Here is a 21,199-nt window from a genome sequence, read left to right on the forward strand (position 1 = left end):
CTAAGTCAATTTCAGATCACAATGCTGTGGCATTGGATTCCAGTAAGATTAATTGGGGTCCGAAACCCTTTAAACTGTTCAATTACATCATGGAGGAGGAGGGTTTTAAGGAAGCTGTGGAAAAGAAAATTTCACAAGCAAAGAGTAGGAAGAGGATGAGCATTGAGGAGTTACTTAGAGCTACAAAGGTTGAAATCAAGAAATGGTCTAATGAAAGCAGATTGCAACTTCAAAGTTTGATTGACAGCAAAGAGAGACTAATTTCGAACCAAGAAGCTCTATTACAACAAAGGAATCCTTCCGTTTCTATGGTGGAAGTTGCAAAAGAAAAAAGTGAATTATGGATGTTATATAAAAAAGAAGAATTAGTCTGGTTCCAGAAATCAAGGGCGCAGTGGATTATGGATGGAGATAGAAATTCAAGGTATTTTCATCAATGTGCTACAAATAGAGGGAGGAGGAATGCTCTTAATTCTTTGGATGTGAGTGGAAATTTGATTGTGGATCCGATAAGGATAAAAGCTGCTATTTTTTTGAATTTTTCAAGAACGCTTACAATGCCATTCCTTCGGTTGAAGTTGAGAAGTTGGAATTGAATTTTTCTAGACTTTCGGAGGATCAAGTTGCTCAATTAGATATGATTTTTTCAGAAGAGGAAGTTTGGGAAGCAATTCTTTCTTCGGATAGCAATAAAGCTCCAGGTCCTGACGGATTGAACTTAGGTTTTTTCAAGAAATTTTGGCCGGTTTTGAAAGGTGACATTCTTAAGTTTTTTGAAGATTTTTACAGAGGGAAGAAGTTTGGGAAAGGTGTCAATCATTCCTTCATCACTCTAATTCCGAAGAAGCAGATTCCAGTATGCATTGAGGATTACAGACCAATCAGTTTGGTAGGAGGACTTTACAAAATCTTGTCTAAAGTTTTGTCAAGAAGGTTAAGGCAGTGCATAGGGGGGTTAATTGGTCATTCTCAATTTGCTTTCATCCCGGGAAGGCAGATTTTGTGACTGCTCCTTAATTGCTAATGAAGCAATCGATTTTTGGAGGAGGAAAGGAAGGGAAGGTCTTGTCTTCAAAGTGGATTTCAAGAGGGCCTACGACACTGTTGATTGGAATTTTTTAATCAAAATTATGGAGTGTATGGGGTTTAGTAGAAGATGGAGGTCGTGGATTCATAATTGCTTAAGTTCAACTTCTATTTCAGTTCTTGTCAATGGCTCTCCAACTGAAAGTTTTAACATATCTAGGGGGCTGAGACAAGGGTGTTCTCTATCCCCGCTTCTGTTTAATATAGTGGGTGAATTTCTGAATCTACTGTTGTCTAAAGCAGTAGCATTGGGGCTGTTTGAGGGCTTTCAATTAGGTTCTGATAATTCTTCGCCGATGCTGTCTCATCTACAATTTGCGGATGACTTGATTATTTTTTGTAAAGCTTCAAAGGGTCAATTGGCAAATCTGAAGAGGGTTTTGGTTGTTTTTGAGTTATGTACTGGGCTGCAGCTGAATTTGATGAAGAGCAGAATTTTTGGTATCAATTTACTAGACAACATTGTTGGGGAATGGGCAGATTCTATTGGTTGTTTAAGAGACTCCTTTCCGACAGACTACTTGGGGTTACCATTAGGTGCTAAGAGGAATTCAATTCAACTTTGGGATCCGATTGTAAATAAGTTTTATCAGAAATTAACAGGCTGGAAAATGTCTTCTTTATCAATAGCAGGAAGGTCAGTCTTGATTAATTCAGTCTTGAATGCTTTGCCTAATTACTATATGTCACTTTTTAAAATGCCAGTGGTTGTGAGGAAGAAACTGGAATCTATTTTGGCCAACTTCTTATGGGGTTCTTCGGCTGAGAAGAAAAGGCTTCATTGGGTTAATTGGAATACAGTCTGTAAAAATAAAGAGTTGGGGGGATTGGGGATTTCGGATCTAAAATTACGGAATAGAGCTTTATTGGGCAAGTGGGTTTGGAAGTTTGGTACGGAGAAGGACTCTTGGTGGAAGACATTGATTTGTTCTAAGTATAATGTGGGATCGAGCTCTATTGTATTAGATGATAATTTGCCCTCTAATGTGTCTTGGATTTGGAAAGGTGTTTTAAATAACTATGGTCTAACGACTCATTTGGATTATGCTTTCGAAATAATCTCGTGCTTCAGGTGGGAAAAGGAGAATCCATCAGATTTTGGCTTGATTCTTGGGTTTCTAATGTTTCCTTGAAGACTTTGTTTCCTAGGCTCTTTGCTTTGTCTGTTAATAAGGAAGGTGTTGTGGCTGATTTTGGGTGTTTGTCGAATGGGGAGTGGGTGTGGGATTTACAACTTAGGAGGAATTTAATAGATAGTGAGTTTGAACATTGGATGGAACTGATGGTGTTGCTGGATAATTTTCGCCCGCTGTTGAAGGGTGGAGACCGTGTTGTGTGGAAAGGTAGTGGGGATGGTGAGTTCTCGGTTAATTCTTGCTCAAGATTATTTTCAAGTTTAGCAGAATCTGACAATTCTTGGTTGGAGATTGTGTGGAAGGGATTAGTCCCACCAAAGGTAGAGATTTTCCTGTGGCAAGTTATTCATCAGAAGATGGCTGCCAAAACTGTTTTATTGAGAAGAGGGGTTAAAGATATCGAAAACCCTCTTTGTGTGTTCTGTGGAGAGGAACCGGAATCTGTCAGTCACTTATTCTTTTCCTGTGTCCAGGTTTGGCAAATTTGGATAAAACTATTCCGTTTGTGGAAAGTTATTTCAGTTCTTCCTAATAATCCGAAAGGCTTCTTGCTTTCATGGTTGCATCTTAGACCCTACTCGGATATTTGGAGATTTATTCCAGGAGCAGTTTTGTGGTCTGTTTGGCTGTGCCGGAACCAGATTGTTTTTGAGAATGGCAAGATGGATAAAGATAATTTGTTCTTTTTGGTGAGGTATAGGGTGGCATCATGGTTTGTAGCAAAGAACAAGGATTTGTCTATTCATTTGGACAGCCTTGTGGGAGATCTTACTTTGGCGGATAAGCATAAATCCCCCTCTAATTTTCGACTGTCAAGATTAAAATGGTGCCCTCCTCCTTCCGGGTACTTTAAGATGAATGTTGATGGGGCAGTCAGTTTTGACTGGAGAAGGAGTGGTATTGGTGGAGTTCTTAAAGATGATGGAAATAACAAGCTGGTTTCCTTCTCTACAGCTTTAGGACCTTGTTCCCCTATTCTAGCTGAGATTTATGCGATCAAAGCGGGATTAGATATGTTTTTTGATTCAGTTTGGAGGGACAAAGGATATCTGATTTTAGAAAGTGACTCGTTTCTGGCAGTGAAATGGATCAACAGCCCGGATCTCTGCCCGGTTCACCTCGTTGATTTTATTACAGAAATTCAGAAGTCAGTTGGGCTTTATAATGTTGTCATTAGGCATATCAGCAGATGTATTAATGAGGAAGCTGATGGTCTAGCTAAGTCAGGAATTGGTTAGTGAGTGTGGAGGTTGTTTTTAGGAGCTGTGCTTTTGGTATTTTATTTTGGTTAGGTTTCTTTGTTTAGGCAATCTTTTGTAATGTTTGGTAATCTTATGTAATTGTTGGCTATTAATCTACTAAGGCACTCTTTTCCTTCTTCCGCTACTTGTCTCCTTTAAGAGACAACTATGAGGAAGGTTTTTAATGAGGCCTTCTATTCCTATAAAAAAAAACGAGTTTGACAAGAATATAATGGAAGGTTTTGTTTTCTGGGTTGAAGAGGCCAATTTATAAATAATGAAAAGTTTGTAGCAATCTATCTGGCTTATGTTCTTTGTTCATTGTTTTGAAGGGTTACTGTGGGGCTGCTATATAATGAAAAATTTGTAGCAATATATCTGGCTTATATTCTTTGTTCATTGTTTTGAAGGGTTACCTTGAGGCTGAGATATTACCCAAGGGATTATGTCCAAGAGTTTATGGCAGAGACTACATCATTCTTGCTGCGGAATGCACCTGTTGAGCAACTTATAAAAGGTATCGGCTGGCTATGATTGAAAACTTGTTTCAAGTTACCTTTTTTATGATCCTTAGAACATGTTTTTAATGTTGTTGTTGTGTTTTATTTTCTTTTGGTAAGATTTTTTTCCAGTTGGGAATACATTTGCCTTTTCATTTTTGACAGAATTTTCTTAAATAACCCAAGGTTAACCAATTAATAATTCTAAGGTCTAAAGCACTTTTGGAACTGTCCCCTTTTTCCCCTCATAAAAAAATCGTAAAGATGACACCAAAATTCCTTTTTTACGTTAGAGATGTTGCTTATTGCATTTTGTTTTATAGGCTTTTATGGTATATTATTATGTAGCATGATCATAGACATTCTTGTTGCAATTTTCTTACCAGATACTCTGTGATGCTCCTCCTTTCCACTTAATTTGTTTTTTCTTGCATTTTGCATTTATATGATATAGAATCAAAGAATGAATCCGGTTGAACCAAGAAAGTGTTTATCACATACGTTTGTTTTTTTTTTGATAGGAAAGGTAGGCCTCTTTAAAAACCCCCTTCATGATTAACGGATCACACGGTGCTCCTTAATCAGCGGAAGGAGGAAAAGAGTGCCTCATTAATTCATTGATAACCACAAGTTACAGATACTTAAAACAACCATACAATCAATCATTCAAATAAGCAACCCAAACCTAATAGAAACCCAACTAAAAACCAAAGATCTACCCAATACCAGCCTTAGCTAAGCTATCAGCCTCAACATTGGCTGACCTTGCAATCCATCTAATACTACTATTCAGTCCACTAACCTTGCCACCAATAGCTGTCACAATGTCTAAGTAAACATAGGGACAACGGTTGATGTCCTTGACCCATTCCACTGCTAATTTACTGTCTGATTCAACAATTAACCTTTCCTTAAACCGCTGCTGAATCGAGTCAAAGAAAGATAACCCTTTCAAAATTGCCTTTAGTTCTAACAAAACTGGAGGACCTGGACCAGCAGCCTCTTGAAAAGAGCCCACCACCGAACCATCATGATCTCTAAGAATGCCCCCAACACCACTCTTCCTCCAATCTGCAGTCACAGCCGCATACGTTTGTTGTTCATGATGTGGTTGTGTTGCTTTGTTGAATCAGATTTTGATTTTTCTATTTGATTTTGTGGCTTATATATTCTAATTTTGATTTAAAATAGGTATTAAGAAGACCATGTTTGAAGTTGTGAAGAAACCGTTACCTATCCGAAAGTCTGGAGTTAGTGCTCTGTTATGCTACATTATGTTAGGAACCTCGTCAAGGTTCCATTCTGGAGCAGAGCGAGTTTTGCGATTATTGATGGATAATTCAATATTTGCTATTGGTGATAAGTTCCCTGAAGGTATTTCATTTATCACTGATAATGCTTTTCTTATAGACCACTGATGTGTATGTAGATGAGTTTCTGATCAATTTTTTCTCTCATGGCGTTAGGACTTAATTCATCTGTGAAAAATTTGAAGAATGAACTGTTCTGCACAGCTTAAGCTTACATTAACAGATCCCCACACAACCCAAAAAAGCATAACCCACTACATAAATAAAAATGGTACAAGGGTAGGGGGATATGCGGGACTAAAATAAGCATAACAAGAAGAAGTTGATATGGAATTGTTTTCAGGTTTTAATTTAGGTGTTCAAGATAGAGCATTTAAGCTTTCGCATTTGCAATTTGCGAATGACCTTATAATTTTCAGTGAAGGCTCTATTTGTGATTTGAGGAATGTTAGAAGAGTGTTATTAATATACGAGTTATTGGTGGGGTTGAAGCTTAATCTAGTTAAGAGCAAAATTTATGGTATTAACATTGAGGATGGGGTTTAGCTACTTGGGCTAATGATATTGGTTGTTCGGTAGGCTATTTCCCATCAGAGTATCTAGGTTTGCCCTTGGGGTACAAGAGGAATTCGACTACTATGTGGGAGCCAATAGTGAAGAGATTTCATGCTAAGTTGAGTGGTTGGATGTCTAATTCCCTGTCGCTTGCAGGAAGGGTGGTATTGGTTAAATCAGTGTTGTGCTCGCTTCCAGTTTATTTTCTTTCCATTTTCAGAATTCCAACTTCTGTGCTGAAGAAACTTAATTCTTTCATGGCTTCATTTCTGTGGGGGGTGCGGCGGATAAAAAAAATATCCACTGGTTCAATTGGAATTCGGTTAGTAAACCAAAAAGATTGGGGGGTCTAGGGGTCCCGAATATATCACTCTTGAACAGAGCATTATTGGGGAAGTGGATTTGGAAGTTTGCATCAGAGAAAGAGTCTTGGTGGAAGAGGGTGGTATGTGATGTATATGATATGGATCCGAAAGGCATAATGATGGGGAACTCATGGCCAGCTCGTTCATCTTGGATTTGGAGAGGAGTGGTAAAAAATTTCTTCACCGAGGATGGTTTTGGGGATTGTATTAGAAAGAATATGCGTTTGAAGACAGGGAAGGGGAATTCTGTGCAATTCTGGAACGATGTATGGTTGGGTGAAATACCTTTGAAAATTCAATTTCCTAGACTCTATGTTCTTTCGAGCAACACATCGGCTAAAGTGATGGAGTTAAGGGTGAATAATGGCGCTGGTTGGGTGTGGGACATTCAAATGAGGCGAAATTTAGTAGATTGGGAGGTTGATCAGTTGCTGCACTTGATTTCTATGTTGAACAATATCTCTATATCTCTATGTGAGGAAGACTGTTGGATTTGGTCAGGGAATGGAGAGGGTTGTTTTTCAGCTAAATCTTGTATCAACATTTTCCTTGATCAAGATTGTATTCAGCAGGAAAAGGAGTCGTGGGAGAGGCATATTTGGGTAGGGATTGCTCCTCCACGAGTGGAGACTTTTGTTTGGCAAGTTGCTCATCGGAGAGTGGCGGTTAAGGAGGAATTGTTGAAGCGAGGAATGGCAGGGATTGATGATCCTTTATGTTCATTGTGTGGTAGGGAAATGGAATCAGTTTCACATCTCTTTTGCATTGCGAGGTAGTATGGGGTCTGTCGTCCAAATTTTTGAATTTCTGGAATTTGTCTTTTGTGATTCCAAAGAATATCATTGAGTTTTTCAATTTGTGGGACGATTTACTTACGAACTCTTTGATCTGGAAATTTATTCCAAGGGCGTTGATGTGGTCCGTGTGGAAATGCAGAAACGAGGCTATTTTTCAGAAAGTAAAACTGGATGTGGTGAGATTGTTCTTTATTGTGCGTTTTAGAACAGCTTCCTGGTTTGTTGCAAAATTCAAGGATGTGCATATCCCTTTAGACTCACTTGTGGGTGATTTAAAACTTGCTGATTTGGTGGGAAGACAAGGAAATGGTAAGTCTAAACCAATTTGTTGGGTTCTTAAAGCTAAATGTTGATGGAGCGATGGCAAAGGGCTGGGATAAGGGAGGTATCGGTGGTCTGATTCGGGACAGCAAAGGAGTGTTGCTTCAATGGTTTTCAGAAAGAGTTGGGGGTGGTCCTCCTATCTTGGTAGAATTATTGGCGATTAAGAGGGGGTTATGTCTTCTAGAAGATTTAAGTTCTGTTTTTAATCAGAGGTTTATTCTTGAATCATATTCAAGCAATGCTCTGAAGTGGATCAAGAATCCGAGTTTATGCACTCCTATGTTTCAATTATTGGTGAAGGATATAGTCTTTCTTATGGAAGGGAAGGATATCATTATTAGGCATATCTTGAGGGCTACAAATTGGGAAGCTGACAAATTAGCAAAAGATGGGATAGGGTGATGTTTTGGTTTCTGTCTGATTGTGTTGAGGTGTAGGAAATTTTATTTCTAATGTTTAGCTGTTGTGTTTAAGTTTTATGTAATTCATGGTGGTGTTAGCAGATGTTTAGGGTCTGCCTATGTTGTACTATTGTTTCATCTAATAAATTTCTAGGCACTCTTTTCCTCCTTTCTTTGTCCTTCATGTTACTTACATAACATGGAGGGTGAAAAAGGGGTTTTTAATGAGGCCTAATCTTCTTTAAAAAAAAAGATCATTGAATATTTTTATTAGGCGTTTTATCTGTAGATGAGATTTGAGCCCTGGACTTTTGTTTGCCTGACAATAGTCACTGTAGTTACGATTTCCTTAGTGAATGTATTTGTAGGAGATGCATGTTTACGCTAGGTGGCTGCTCTGCCTTGGTGCCACTTTCTCCGAGAATTTGATTTTTACTTTGCATCAGATAGTGTCTTCCAGCTGTGTATTCTTTATGCCTTTTTGCAGACTAAGTAATGACAAGATATGAGCTTAAAAAGTTAAAGAGCAATGTTCTGTTTTCTTTGTTAGCTCTTTTTTAGGTTACAGATTTTGTTGACTTCATGCTATCTTGTTTTGGTTTTGGTTGGTTGATCATAAGTACCATATTTCAGCTTACCTTTGTAGTAGTATGGTTTATCTTGTTTCTAGAAGCTATTGCTTAGAGACTGGTTTCCCTTTTTATCTTGTTTTATTTGGTGCTTAGGGTGTGCTTTCTCTTGCAGGTTCAGATTCTATTCTTGAAGTTGTGACTGCTACCTTTCAAAATTACCTGAGGAGCTAAACCCTAAGGAGTTGGTTCTAATGTGGGAGTGCTTGTATCAGGAAATAAGCGACTCTCTAGCTAACAAATCTTTCTTGCATCTAAGCCGCATTTTATCTCTGTTAATATCTTGTATTCAGGTTGATAGTGGGTATGGTGTATCAGGTGAGTTGATAATGGTCTTCATATAGTGGTATCTTTCTTTTTAATATGTTTGATGTTATTTCTGTCATTCTTTTACCATTTACGGTTCAATTTTCTTGTTAATGTGGTGCAGACTATCAACAGATGCTTGAAGTTATAGAGTCCTTGGTGCTGAAAGTTGTACTTCCTTCGAGCAAAGAAAATGGCAGTTTCTCTGAAGTTGTTGATAAAGTTCTGCAACTAATGCTACACATTCTTGATGGACTCCATGGATCTAATAATTTGTCTACCATCTCTGGCTGTGTGTCACAGTGGGCTCCTGTATTTGAGTTGAGAAACTCAAGGTAGTGTCTTTCCAGAATCAGTCAGATATGTCCATCTTTAGCTCAGCTCCTTCTATTTTCTTGACATGCTGTTGTTTCAATTTCAGCTTGTTGACTTTTCTTAGAGAACTACTGCTGAAGGACCAACACATTATATATATTTTTAGAGATTATGCTTTAAGGTAATATTAACATCTAAGTTGTAATTTGAATCTTTCTTTACTCTTTCTGCTTTAGCTGCAGTTTTTGAAAACTTTTACTTGAATTTTCAGTGCTATGAATGATCTGGTAGAATCTTCAGAAGAAGAAGTTATATGCCTGTTACTGTGTTTCTTTGAGAGACTGCAAATGCACCCTCAAAGCACTATATTCTTAGATGAGATGTCCGGAGGGAAATCTTGGAAGATATGTGATTATATGAAAGGGGCTCTCAGTAACTGGATCAGGCTTATAAATGACCTAGTAAATGGGAATTCGTCAGCTGCTCAAATTGATGGCGCCAAGTTGGCTATCTTGTGGGGAATTATTAGCTGCTATCCATATATGTTTGATGTCCAAGCATATGAGTCTGTGCTGATAGAGTTGATAGATGCACTTCATCGACTTCTAATGATTGTGGATGGTAAGTAATCCTGCATTTCATCTTCCTTTTCCTGTGTGTACTCTGAAACATTGCTGTTTTTTGTTGCCTTGAATACATATCTTTGACGTGTTAAGGAATCACTTCTTTATTTTTATTATTCTTCAATCTGTTTGTAGTATCTTATGCTGTTTTCCTTTGGTTTTCTTGTATTCTTTCAGAAAGTATTGCAGGTGTTTCCAAAAACACTTGGGAGAGCCTAATTGGTGCTGCTTTAGGTTCTCATAACAAATGGCATAATGCAAAAGAGGTTGGGTTTGGAGAAATGAGCAAAGTATTAGACCTTTCCAAGGCCTGCAAATCATCCTCACAAGTACTATCTGCTGCCGCTGATTACTTGGATAATGTGTATGGGTATGCTATCATTTCCCTCCCCTCTCTCTCTCTCTCTACACACACACACATATACACATTTTCTCAACAAACCCAAGGTTATGTAGTGGTTTTTAACTCCAGTGGGATTAAGGCCCATCTGGTGATTTCCTTCTTCCCCACTGGCATTGTACAAATTTCCAAATGCTGACTGAACATATGCACATATGTTCATTCTGGTCTTGTTTGTTTTATTTATTAAGAACACAGTCACACATGCTCTTTCCGATCATGTCAATCTATTGCACTTGTTGGACGTTGGTCACTGGTTATGTCTGAAAACATCATACAAATGATAGGCCCACATTGCAAGCAGATAGTCGCAAGGAAATATGCCATCCCTTGCTTAAAGAGGAGAATATGATGGATGCAGTTAGCATATTTGCTGATAATTTGTGCTACCCAGATAAAGGGATTCGTCTCCCTACTCTAAGAATTTTGTGCCACTACGAGCATCTCAGTTGCGGAACTTCTGCTAAAGATCAACCTGCTGAGAAGAAAACGAAAACGGAGGATTCTCAGGCTGCTACTATTGGTACCAATGAAAGCAATGTATGTGCACTATGTTCTGCTGCATTTATTCTTTGGCATGAGCACTTACCGGATAACTTATATGAATATACTTCCTTTTGAAACAGGTTCTTCAGCAATTAATGTCTATCGAGGCTACTACTCTTTCAATTTCTACCGGCAGGAAAGTTACCTTATTGATTTCTAGAATACAAATGGACCTCTCTGCTGGCAGGATACCTGAAACATATGTACCTCTTGTTTTGAACGGGATAATTGGCATATTCTATAATCGTTTTAGCTATCTATGGGATGCAGCTTCTGAGTGCCTTGCAGTTCTGATTAGCAAGCACACTGGACTTGTATGGGATAAGTTTATTTCTTATTTTGAACGATGCCAGTCCCTGGTACAGGCATCTGATGTCCAACTTGACAGAGAAAATGCAACTTTATCTAATGCATCTAGTGGTATGTGAAGATTTGGCTATTAAATTGATTTTGGTTTGTCGTTTGGTTTGTCTTGTCATTGGTAAATTTTTATTTTTGAAAGCATGGTCCAGAACATCCATTTGATCATTTCTATCATTATTATAATATGGATTTCTAATTTCCTTCCTGGTTTTGATGGTCAGATCTTGTAAGACAATTCAATTTGTTTGTGAATCCTTCATCTGATAACACGCCAGACACAGCAGTTTTGTCTTTGTTCCTCCAAACTTTGCAAAAGGTTTCTTCTGTTGCCGAGTCTCGATCCCGTCAAATTATACCCCTATTTTTAAGGTTTTTGGGCTACGATAGCGATAATCCTGTGAGGTAGTCATCTTCTTCATTAATTTGTTTTTATTATTATGTAATCATCGGCTCAAATCATCTTATAGGAGTTGGTTTATTTTCTCTTTTGGATTGCAGCTCAGGTTCGTTCAATTCTGACATTTATGAAGGGAAAGAGTGGAAGGGTATCCTTAAAGAATGGCTAAGCTTGTTAAAAATGATGAGGAACCCCGGAGCATTCTATCGAAGTCAATTTCTAAAAGATGTTCTGCAATATAGGTCAGCACTTTATAGTGTCTCAGTTCTTGCTAGGGATGGCCATGGGTCGGGTTGGGTTTTTGGTCCACCCGACCCGACCCGAGAACAAGGGAGCTTCCACCCGAGACCCGACCAAAACAAGGTTTCACCCGACCCAACCCGACCCGAAATAATAAAAAAAATATTTTTATTCAATAAAAATAGTGATTTAATTGAAAAAAAGTATATATAAAGGGATATTATTGTAATTATATCTAAATATATAAGGTAAAATTATATATTTTTTCCGGGTCGGATATTTTTTCACCCTAAACCCTAAACCCGAACCCGAACCCGAACCCGAACCCAATTTTTTTTAAAAAAATCCAACCCGATCGGTTCAGAACCCGTCGAGTTCGGGTTGAGTGCCCATCCCTAGTTCTTGCTTCCTTTTCATTGTCTTAGTCGTCATCTCTGGTACATGAACTCGATAGTTTAAGGCACCGTACTCATCTCAACATGACACAACACAACACGTATACGGGTATTGAATGTGAATCCAAATCCTTGATGAACATTTGGACTTGGCTACTACTTCAGATGAGTCTATTCACAGATCAGAAAAAGATACTAAGATTAGAGATTATTCTAGTAGATTGTTGGCTTAAAGGAGATTGCATCCTGGTAGACCCGCATTTGGATGAAATCTACTTAGATCCTAAGCATGAATTGAAGATTAAATTACAGTTACTGCTATTAAGAAAGAGAGACCGAGGTGAAGTACTTGAAAGCATAGTGTATAAATGGAGAAAGAGATGAAAGTTACAGAGGAAAAACAGAGAGAGAATGAAACAATAAAAGTAAAGAAAGAGATCTAGGAAGCTCGGACACAAAATATTGATATGCATGGATTTGGCAACAGAATTTTTAAAATTAGGATATGGGTATGGTAGGTCACAATTCAACAAGAAAAAAGTTTTTTTTTATAATGCTATACATAAAGAATGTAAAATTTATACTTTCCTTTAGATAACATGCAAACAGTTTTTTAACTTCTTAAAATTTAAAACTTGAACCTTAAAAAACTGTTTGATTCCATATATGGGAGGAAGTAGAAACTTGTTAAAGAAAACTTCATTATCTGGCCGTGTTTAGTTGCATCTTGACTCTGTTTTGATCATGTTCGATATTATTTCTATTTTTGTTTAATTTTTCCTCACGAGAAGTTAATTTGCTTGGAGAAAACTTGTGATACCTGCTTGGGATTGGTCCAAATTCCATTCCAATTAATCTTAGCTTAGATGGAATTCAGTTTTTATTAATGCATTATTTACAATACATGATTGTATTAATATACTCCTGTGACGTGTTGAAATCTAAGAGATAGATCGAGAGAAAAAATAATGGAGGTAATGCAAGAACAAAATCTGATAATTGAATTAGGAGATTACAGTGTTCAAGTAGATTGAGTTGCCCGCTTCTAATAGGACTTTTCTACTAAATATAAACTTCTACCTAGATTATAAATATTCCTAATACTCATCTTTCTTATCATAAAAGACTTCTAAACAAATTAGATTATTACTACTACACGGATGTTTCTGATATGTTGAAGTAATGCTCCCCATGCCCTTTTTTTCTACGCTTGTTAGACGACGGCCATATCAAACACCTGAACCCAAGTCCATGTGACATGAGTTATCAGAAGTCAGAACTTAAAATCTAAACTCGAACTTAGCGGTCTTTTAGGGTGGACTTAATGGATTTTATTTGTCTTTACCAGGCTTCTAGATGAAAATGATGCTGAAATACAGGCAAGGGTTCTTGATTGCCTTTTATTGTGGAAAGACGACTTCCTACTTCCGTATGACCAGCATCTGAAAAATCTAATCAATTCAAAGTATCTGAGAGAAGAACTTACAACATGGAGTTTGTCTAAAGAAGATGGTCTAATTGAGGAAGGTCATAGGGTTCATTTGGTGCCTTTAGTTGTTCGCCTCCTGATCCCAAAAATCAGAAACTTGAAAACGCTCGCCTCACGAAAGGTATGCCCATAATTTAAATCTTGTTTCTTCTCCTATCCTTTCAGCCAATGGGGATTTTAAATTCTATCTATACTTCATTATCATTTGTCATTCTTATCACCTTGACTGTTAATGGTATGACCTAATTTTGACAGAATGCAAGTGTACATCTTCGAAAGGCAGTTCTTGGTTTCATAGCTCAACTGGATTCCGATGAGCTCCATCTTTTCTTTGCATTGTTATTGAAGCCCTTGCAAATTATACCAAATGAAGATGATTATGCTTCTAATCTGTATTCAAACACTATCCATGAATTTCACTCCCTAAATTATCTGAAATATTTCACTGTGGAAAATATAACAACCCTATCCTGGAAGAAAAGATCTGGTTTTCTGCATGTAATTGCAGATGTTATTGGTGTTTTTGATGAATTCCGTGTCAGACCTTTTCTTGATCTATTGATGGGATGTGTTGTTCGTGTATTAGCAAGCTGCAGTTCGAATATTGACACTGCAAGGGTTGCTGAATCCTCCCCAGTAAGTGATCATCCCGATGTTGAGATGATATCTGATGACAAGTACAGTACAGAGGCCAACCATGCGAAGGTAATATTTCTGGCTGCGTTGAGAAAAAGAGCTGTTTCTCTTTTCAGATATTATTTAAGCTCTTTAAATTTCAAGTAAGTTAAAAACCATTTGTAGTTGAACTCTAGAATTCTGTTAAGGATGCAACAGTATTTTTCATCATTTTCTTTTCACGTCCTTTTCTTTCTAACAAAATTTTTAAAAGAATCAGATTCTTTATTGAGAAAAACTAAGCTTCATGACAATAATCTTTTCTTTTTCTCAGACTGGGATGGGCATCAAGCAATTCAAGGATTTGAGGTCTCTATGTCTAAGAATTGTCTCTTTAGTTCTCAATAAATATGAGGAACATGATTTTGGTACTGAATTTTGGGACCTATTTTTTACATCCTTGAAACCCTTAATTTATGCTTTCAAGCAGGAGGGTTCTAGTAGTGAAAAACCAAGTTCCTTGTTCTCTTGCTTTTTGGCTATGAGTCAGAGCCTGCAGCTCGTGTCCCTGCTCTGTAGGGAAAGGAATCTTGTCCCTGATATATTTTCAATTCTAACTGTTCCAACTGCTTCAGAAGCTATTATATCTTGTGTTCTGAAGTTTATTTCAAACCTGCTTGATCTTGATTGTGAGTTGGATGATGAAAACAGTCCTATAAAAAGTTTGATATGCCCAAACCTAGAAGCACTGGTCTGCAGCTTGCATTACCTGTTTCAGAGTGATAAAGCATCCAAAAGGTATGAGTGATTCACTTACCTGTAAATACATGTGCAAAATTGTGCTGATATCTGCCGACTGTAGAATCATAAAATAATAGACAGGATGGACCAATGGCCATATTGTGTGTAATATTCAATATATATGTGTGTTTATATTTGAACCAACTGCTTTAATCAAATGTGAGGTTAATAATTACCTTGTAAATGTCCTTTTGGTTTTTTATTTTTCCTTTCCTTTCTCTCCTGCTTCACCATATTATTGATCCATTTCTATACTGGTGTTCATCAATCTGCTGCTACGGTAGAAATAAGTACTTTCCTCGTAATCATCAGTGAAATCTTCAAAAAGTGTTGGTGATCTGCACATATAGTTTCCAGTTCTTGGTTGTGCCGTCAAGTAAAGTGCTGTTCACTTGGTGTATATTGATTATAGATATATAATCAGATATTTTGAGTGGATGACATTCAAAGAAAATAAAGACAACTGGTAATTAGAGACAAAGGGGGAGGGAGGGGGAAGGGGAAAAAATAGGGAATTTCCAAATACAGTAAATGTCAGACCAGTTCCACTTAAGACCCGTCAGAGGATCAATGAGAAACATGGGTAGCCTCTCCTATTCTTGGTGTGAAACAAAAAAACTAGTTCCAAGTTTCAACACTCAAGTTTAAAATTTACGAACCCTTTTACCCCTAAAATTGAAGTTCAAGTCCGTAAGAGACATATATAGTGTGTGTAGATATCGTGTATAACAGAAAATATCAGTTAAAATGTAAATTGAGACAACTATCTTTTATCTTCTCTCATCAAGGAAATTAAGTCGTAGTTATGTCCCTCTTCTCTCTAGATTCCAGTTTTTTAAAAAATACACGTGGGTATGACTGAACGCTCAACCCATCCACAACCTTGACCACTGCCATCAGTCGTCAACTATCCACCATCACCGTCAGCCGACCACCGTCTGCCGTCGCCGACCGCCGCCGCCGTCGCGCTCCGATCTCCGTTCAACGCCATTTTTCTCAGGGAAGCTCGTCTGCTAATGGAGATTCCAAATCTGGGCTTAGATTTGCGATGAAGTCTTCCAATCAGTGTAGATCTATACTTTCTTCACTGCCGATTTTCGCCGCCAACCGCCGTTTGTTTCGACACAACCTCACCACCAAGCTCTGCATCATTTGGCGACCAAAACCCACCTATCCTTGAGTTGAGAACCGTTCTTCTCCGGGATTTCGATTTTTACTGTTTCGTAATTTCCAGAAACTGTTACTGTTCCGCCGTCGTTCTGCGTCGACCATATTACTGTTTTCTGCTGCTAATTTATTGAGAGCATTCCCGGATTGCTCTTTTGAGGGAAAAAAGTTAGGATGGATGGCTCAAAGCTCAGGGAAGGAAGGTGAGATAGTAACTTTGTTTGTGCAAACCATACCGTCTACATATCATTGGAGTGGGTTGAGACATCTATTCGGGAGGCATGGTGATGTGATTAGTTCTTATATAGCAAGGAAAAATGATAGAACAGGAAAAAGCTTTGGCTTTGTTAGATTTTCTAATAGAGGTGACTCAGTTAGAGCAGTCCAAAGATTAAATGGATTCTGGTTATTTGGATATCGATTATCAGTCAAAGAAGCTCGGTATGGAGCCAAGAATCAAATCTGGAAACTGAAATATCTTTCAACTTCCAGTGCTACAACCAGGGTAGAACAAGGAACAAGCGTTAGTGGAGAAAGTCCGGAGGAACTTGCAAGAAGGAGGACTAGGTTAATTCAGGGGGATGTAGATGAGGAAGTTGTTCGAAAGCTCCAGAAGTGCCTCGTAGGAACGATGGCGACGGCATGCTCTTCGAGTCAGGTGGATGACAGATTACAAGCTGGTGGTCTAGGAGAAATTAAGACCAAGTTCCTGGGAGGGAGAGATTTCTTATTGCAAATAGCTGAGGAAGAGTTATACAGAACCTTGAAGGAGCAGAACTGGTCGATTTTAAATGAAGTTTTCCAAGAAGTTCAACCTTGGTCAGAATCTTACAGAGCTTCGGAAAGAGTTACATGGATTAAATTGTTTGGAATGCCGCTTCACTGCTGGAATCATAGCACCTTTAAGAGGATTGCACAACAATGGGGAGAATGCTTAGCGCTGGGAGAAAACACACTTCAAGAATTGGGCTGCGAGGAGATGACTATTCTGATAGCAACTACTAGGAAAGAATTAATTGATGAAGTGGTAGACTTGGAAGCAAGTAGAGATTTATTTAGAATTAGAGTAGTGGAAGTTCCCACATTTAGAAGTGATTCTTTGTTTCGAAAGCAGGAAGAAAAAGAAGGTGCACCGGCAGGAAGAAGCGTGGACTCATCGGAGGAGAAGAATTCCGAGAGGTGTTCTGAGGAAGAAGACAATCAATTATTGTGTATGGGGAACAGACCTAAAGGTAGCAACTTGTCGGGTGAGGATGAGGAGGAAAGGAACATAGGGGAGGAAATAATTATGGGTATGAGGAATAATGTTGCTGGTCAGGGGAATGTTCAAACGCAAATCGAGGAAGCGGTGGAACATGAGTAAGTGTTGAAAACGGTGGAACATGAGGTAGTGCTGGATCATGTGATGAGAGAGGCAGAATATGACAACATGAAATTTGGTAAGACTGCACGTGTTAATGAGGGGATGAAGGATAATTTAATAGATTTGTCCATCTTGGATGGTCTTTTAGAGTCAAAGGAGGTGGAGGATGCGATTAATATGGGCCTTACAAATAATTGTGCTATCATAAGATCTAAGGGAGAGGAAGTCCAACAAGATGGGGCTGTGGTTGAACGGGTGGTTGGAAAACCCAAATCGGGGATAGTATGTGAGGATTTAGACCAGAGCCTTGGCTTGTCAACACAATTGAGGGACGTTTCTTTCTCGCACAATTCCAGGCAGAACTAGAGAGCTAAGGAGGGGATTAACAATAAATATAGCTCTATCCAAATAATTGAAGAGAAATATTCGGCTCCCCATAGGAAGACTAGACTCTGCCGAAGCAAGATTAATCAGAAGAAGGTGCAACGCAAGGAAGAATGGACTGAACTTGATGGCTCACAAGTGTTTTTGATTTCCGAAAACTATAGCAGTGGAAGAATTGGAAGTTTCAGGTGATTCGCATTTGATTATGGAATGAAGTTGGAGGTTCAGATGGTGTCCGATAACAAGACGAGCAATAAGTGGTAGAAAGGCGGATAGAGTGATTTCGAAGCTAGCTTTTTGTACTCTTATACTGTGGAAGCTAATGGCTTTTGTGTTAGAATTTGGTTTCTTTGGAATGAGTCAGTTCATATTGATGCTGGCAAGATGATGGGTTCTTTCATAATATCTAAATATCCAGGCCCTCCAACTTTGCTGGAACTTTTTCCTAGGTCTTGTAATATGGAGACAGACAAGTTAGCTATGGAGGGGATTGGTTGATTGTTTCAGGCATTTTGTTGAACTGTTTTCGGTTGTATTCTAGGAAATGTTTAGGCGTTAGTCTTCATTGCTGTTGCTAGATTGGTTATCAACTCAGCCAAAATTTATATTGTGTTGGTAGCTTAGATGGTTTAGGTTGAGCTAGTTCTGTTGTATAGGGTTGTCTTCGGTTCTTTTTTGGTTTTTTGGTTATGTTGGGGGTGTTTATCTGGTTGTATCTTATGTAATTTCTTTTGGTTAATGAAATCTTTAGGCACTCTTTTCCTCCTTCCGCTGATTAAGGAGCTTCTCTACAAGCTCCTTTAATCAAGAAGGGGGTTTTTAACGAGGCCTTCAATTCCTATAAAAAATAATCTTCTCTCATCAAAACCTTTATGACTGTATTGGTAGCGAAAATCCTTTTATGTTGTAACTAATGTGTTTTTTTCTATCTTTAATATTTAGTTCTATAACACATGCTATGAAAAACTTGTTCTCTCTTTTTTCTTTTTGCAATATATGATTCTGTTGTTCCTCTTTTCATTCTGAATTCCCCCTTTATGGTTTCTGCGTTGACTATTCATATATACTTGAGTATGATTATGAGTTTGAAGTTCTTAGGGAATGGAAAAGCTCATCACTGGATTTTCTTTGATCCATACCATTTTGTTGTTACAGAAAATTTGTCAGATGTCCTGGGGAAACAGAAATTAGAATCTTCAAATTGCTATCGAAATACATAAGTGATCCATTGCTGGCAAAGAAATTTGTCGATGTCTTGCTCCCTTTCTTATCAAAAAGAGTTCAAGGTTCTGGTAAGAATCTTTTAGAATTAGTATTGATACAATTTACTCTTTTCATTTGTTGTTTTCATGTATTTTTTGGTGTTGCAGATACCTGTCTTGAGGCCATACAAGTTATTCAACACATCATTCCTGTTCTAGGGAATGACAGAACTACCGACATACTTAATGCTGTTGATCCACTTCTTATTTCTTCTAAATTGGATATGCGAGTGTTTATTTGCGATCTTCTTGAAGCACTTGCTAGAACTGATTCTTCTGTACTTGTGGTGGTAATATTTGACTCTTTATTTTTCATAATGGAGTTTCTTTGTTTTGTAAGTATCCAAAGTTGTAACACTGGTGATTGGAGTGCAGGCTGGATATATCAGACAATTAAATGCAACCTCAGTTTTTGAGTTGGATGAGCTTGATTATGATGCCATTGGCAAGGCGTATGAAGGAATTGGAATTGGATGCTTTAGTGCTATGCCTGTGGAGCATGTCTTACTTGTTTTGTCACAAAGCGTATATGATATGTCATCAGACGAATTAATTTTAAGGCATCATGCTTATAGGTTGTTGCTTACTTTTCTTGAATTTTCTGCCCAAGTTCTTGGCCAAGAGGTTGTAGATCATCATGGAACTGCTGATCAGATGATGACAGATGATGAAGGTTGTTGGACACAAGCATGTGTTCAGCGTATCATAAACAAGTTTCTTTTGAAGCATATGGGGATGCAATCAGTTGTGGAATTTCTGTGAGAAAGGTATCAAGCCTTTTCTCTTGTCCTCTTATAGACAGAGATGATATTTTACCAACCACCCAATCTTATTCACATACTCCAAACCATATACATGTAATGATGTGCACAAGAAATATCATTGATACTCTAAACTTTAATTGTTGAAGCAATTCTCTGCTGTTATACCACCAATGTCACACACTACATATTATTTATCCATTTGAACCCCAGTGGGGAGCCTGGTGTTGGGGTGCCTTCCTCTGTGGATTCTAATGGACCCGCATTCTATTTTACTTTGTACATGTATTTTACTCTGGATTCTAATGGACCCATATACTATTTAACTTTGTACATAAATTTTACTTTTTTTATAGCCTGTTTGTTGGGGTCCATTTTTGGTTGCAAAGCTGTAGTGTATTGAGAAATATGCTAAAATATGCAAATATAGTTGCAATAAAGTTTTATAAAACAAATAAAAAAATTCTGTTGCATCTATTCAGTATTTATAATATTCAGGAGATTTTCTAATGGATGATAATGGTTTCAGGAATGGATTGATTTACTGCGAGAAATGGTGATAAAGCTTCCGCAGTTGGAGAATCTTAATTTGTTCAGAGCTCTATGCTCTGAAGATGCTGATCAAGATTTTTTCAATAATATCATTCATCTACAGGTTTGTTTGCTTCTTTGTTCGCTTATTTTTGTTCTGATAATTGCCTCTTGCAAGTTCATTATTTTTCTTCTGAATTGGACCTCATAACTCTTCTCATGCCTTCTTCACTTGTTCTGCTTTTACATTAACAAAATCTAATTGCTTTACCTATAAACATAAATGGAGACTCAATAGTACTTGTGAATATTTTCTCAATTTCCATTTCTTTTTTGGGTGCAGAAACATAAGAGGGCAAAGGCTTTGTCTCGCTTTGCAGATGTTATCAATAAAAGCTATATGCCTATGGTAACTATATTGACTGTTGTTTTCTGGTGATGGTAAGTTTTTTTTATCAGCACTAAAGCTTTCTTTGCCGCTTTTTCACTTGCAGGATATCATGAATAAAGTGTTCATTCCACTATTTTTCAACATGTTGTTTGATTTACAACATGGGAAGGACGAACATCTTAGATCTGCTTGCATGCAAGCACTTGCTTCAGTTTCGGCTAAGATGGAATGGAAATCATACCATGTGTTACTGATTCGCTGCTTTAGTGAGATGAAGAAGCATCCAGACAAGCAGAAAGTTCTCTTACGTTTAATTTGCTCTATCTTGGACAAATTTGATTATTCAAGATTTTGTTCTGGTCAAGGAGGGAACATTTCGGGTTCTGAAAACAATAGTATTACTTCTCCAGCAATGCAGAACATTGGTAGTTCTGTTATGGTTGCTGAGATACAGGCTTCTCTTCAAAAAACTATTCTGCCAAAGATACAGAAGTTATTGAGTTCTG

General features: G+C 37.8%; 1 protein-coding gene across 1 annotated transcript in view; it reads left to right on the forward strand.

The window, feature by feature from the left end:
* Positions 1 to 21,199, forward strand: part of LOC120148823 (small subunit processome component 20 homolog) — a 35,510-nt gene that overhangs the window by 8,770 nt on the left and 5,541 nt on the right. Inside the window, 22 exon segments of the mRNA XM_039161828.1 lie at positions 3,874 to 3,980; positions 5,155 to 5,337; positions 8,460 to 8,495; positions 8,498 to 8,662; positions 8,775 to 8,985; positions 9,072 to 9,146; positions 9,237 to 9,586; positions 9,766 to 9,958; positions 10,276 to 10,528; positions 10,615 to 10,954; positions 11,119 to 11,299; positions 11,396 to 11,536; positions 13,278 to 13,539; positions 13,674 to 14,123; positions 14,368 to 14,831; positions 18,904 to 19,040; positions 19,119 to 19,300; positions 19,386 to 19,737; positions 19,740 to 19,777; positions 20,301 to 20,426; positions 20,646 to 20,711; positions 20,797 to 21,199. Of these exon segments, the coding sequence (XP_039017759.1) occupies positions 3,874 to 3,980; positions 5,155 to 5,337; positions 8,460 to 8,495; positions 8,498 to 8,662; positions 8,775 to 8,985; positions 9,072 to 9,146; positions 9,237 to 9,586; positions 9,766 to 9,958; positions 10,276 to 10,528; positions 10,615 to 10,954; positions 11,119 to 11,299; positions 11,396 to 11,536; positions 13,278 to 13,539; positions 13,674 to 14,123; positions 14,368 to 14,831; positions 18,904 to 19,040; positions 19,119 to 19,300; positions 19,386 to 19,737; positions 19,740 to 19,777; positions 20,301 to 20,426; positions 20,646 to 20,711; positions 20,797 to 21,199 (4,715 nt within the window).

This window comes from Hibiscus syriacus, unplaced genomic scaffold (genome assembly GCF_006381635.1).
Source record: "Hibiscus syriacus cultivar Baekdansim isolate YM2019G1 unplaced genomic scaffold, ASM638163v2 tig00110987_pilon, whole genome shotgun sequence".
In the NCBI taxonomy this organism is placed as follows: domain Eukaryota; kingdom Viridiplantae; phylum Streptophyta; class Magnoliopsida; order Malvales; family Malvaceae; genus Hibiscus; species Hibiscus syriacus.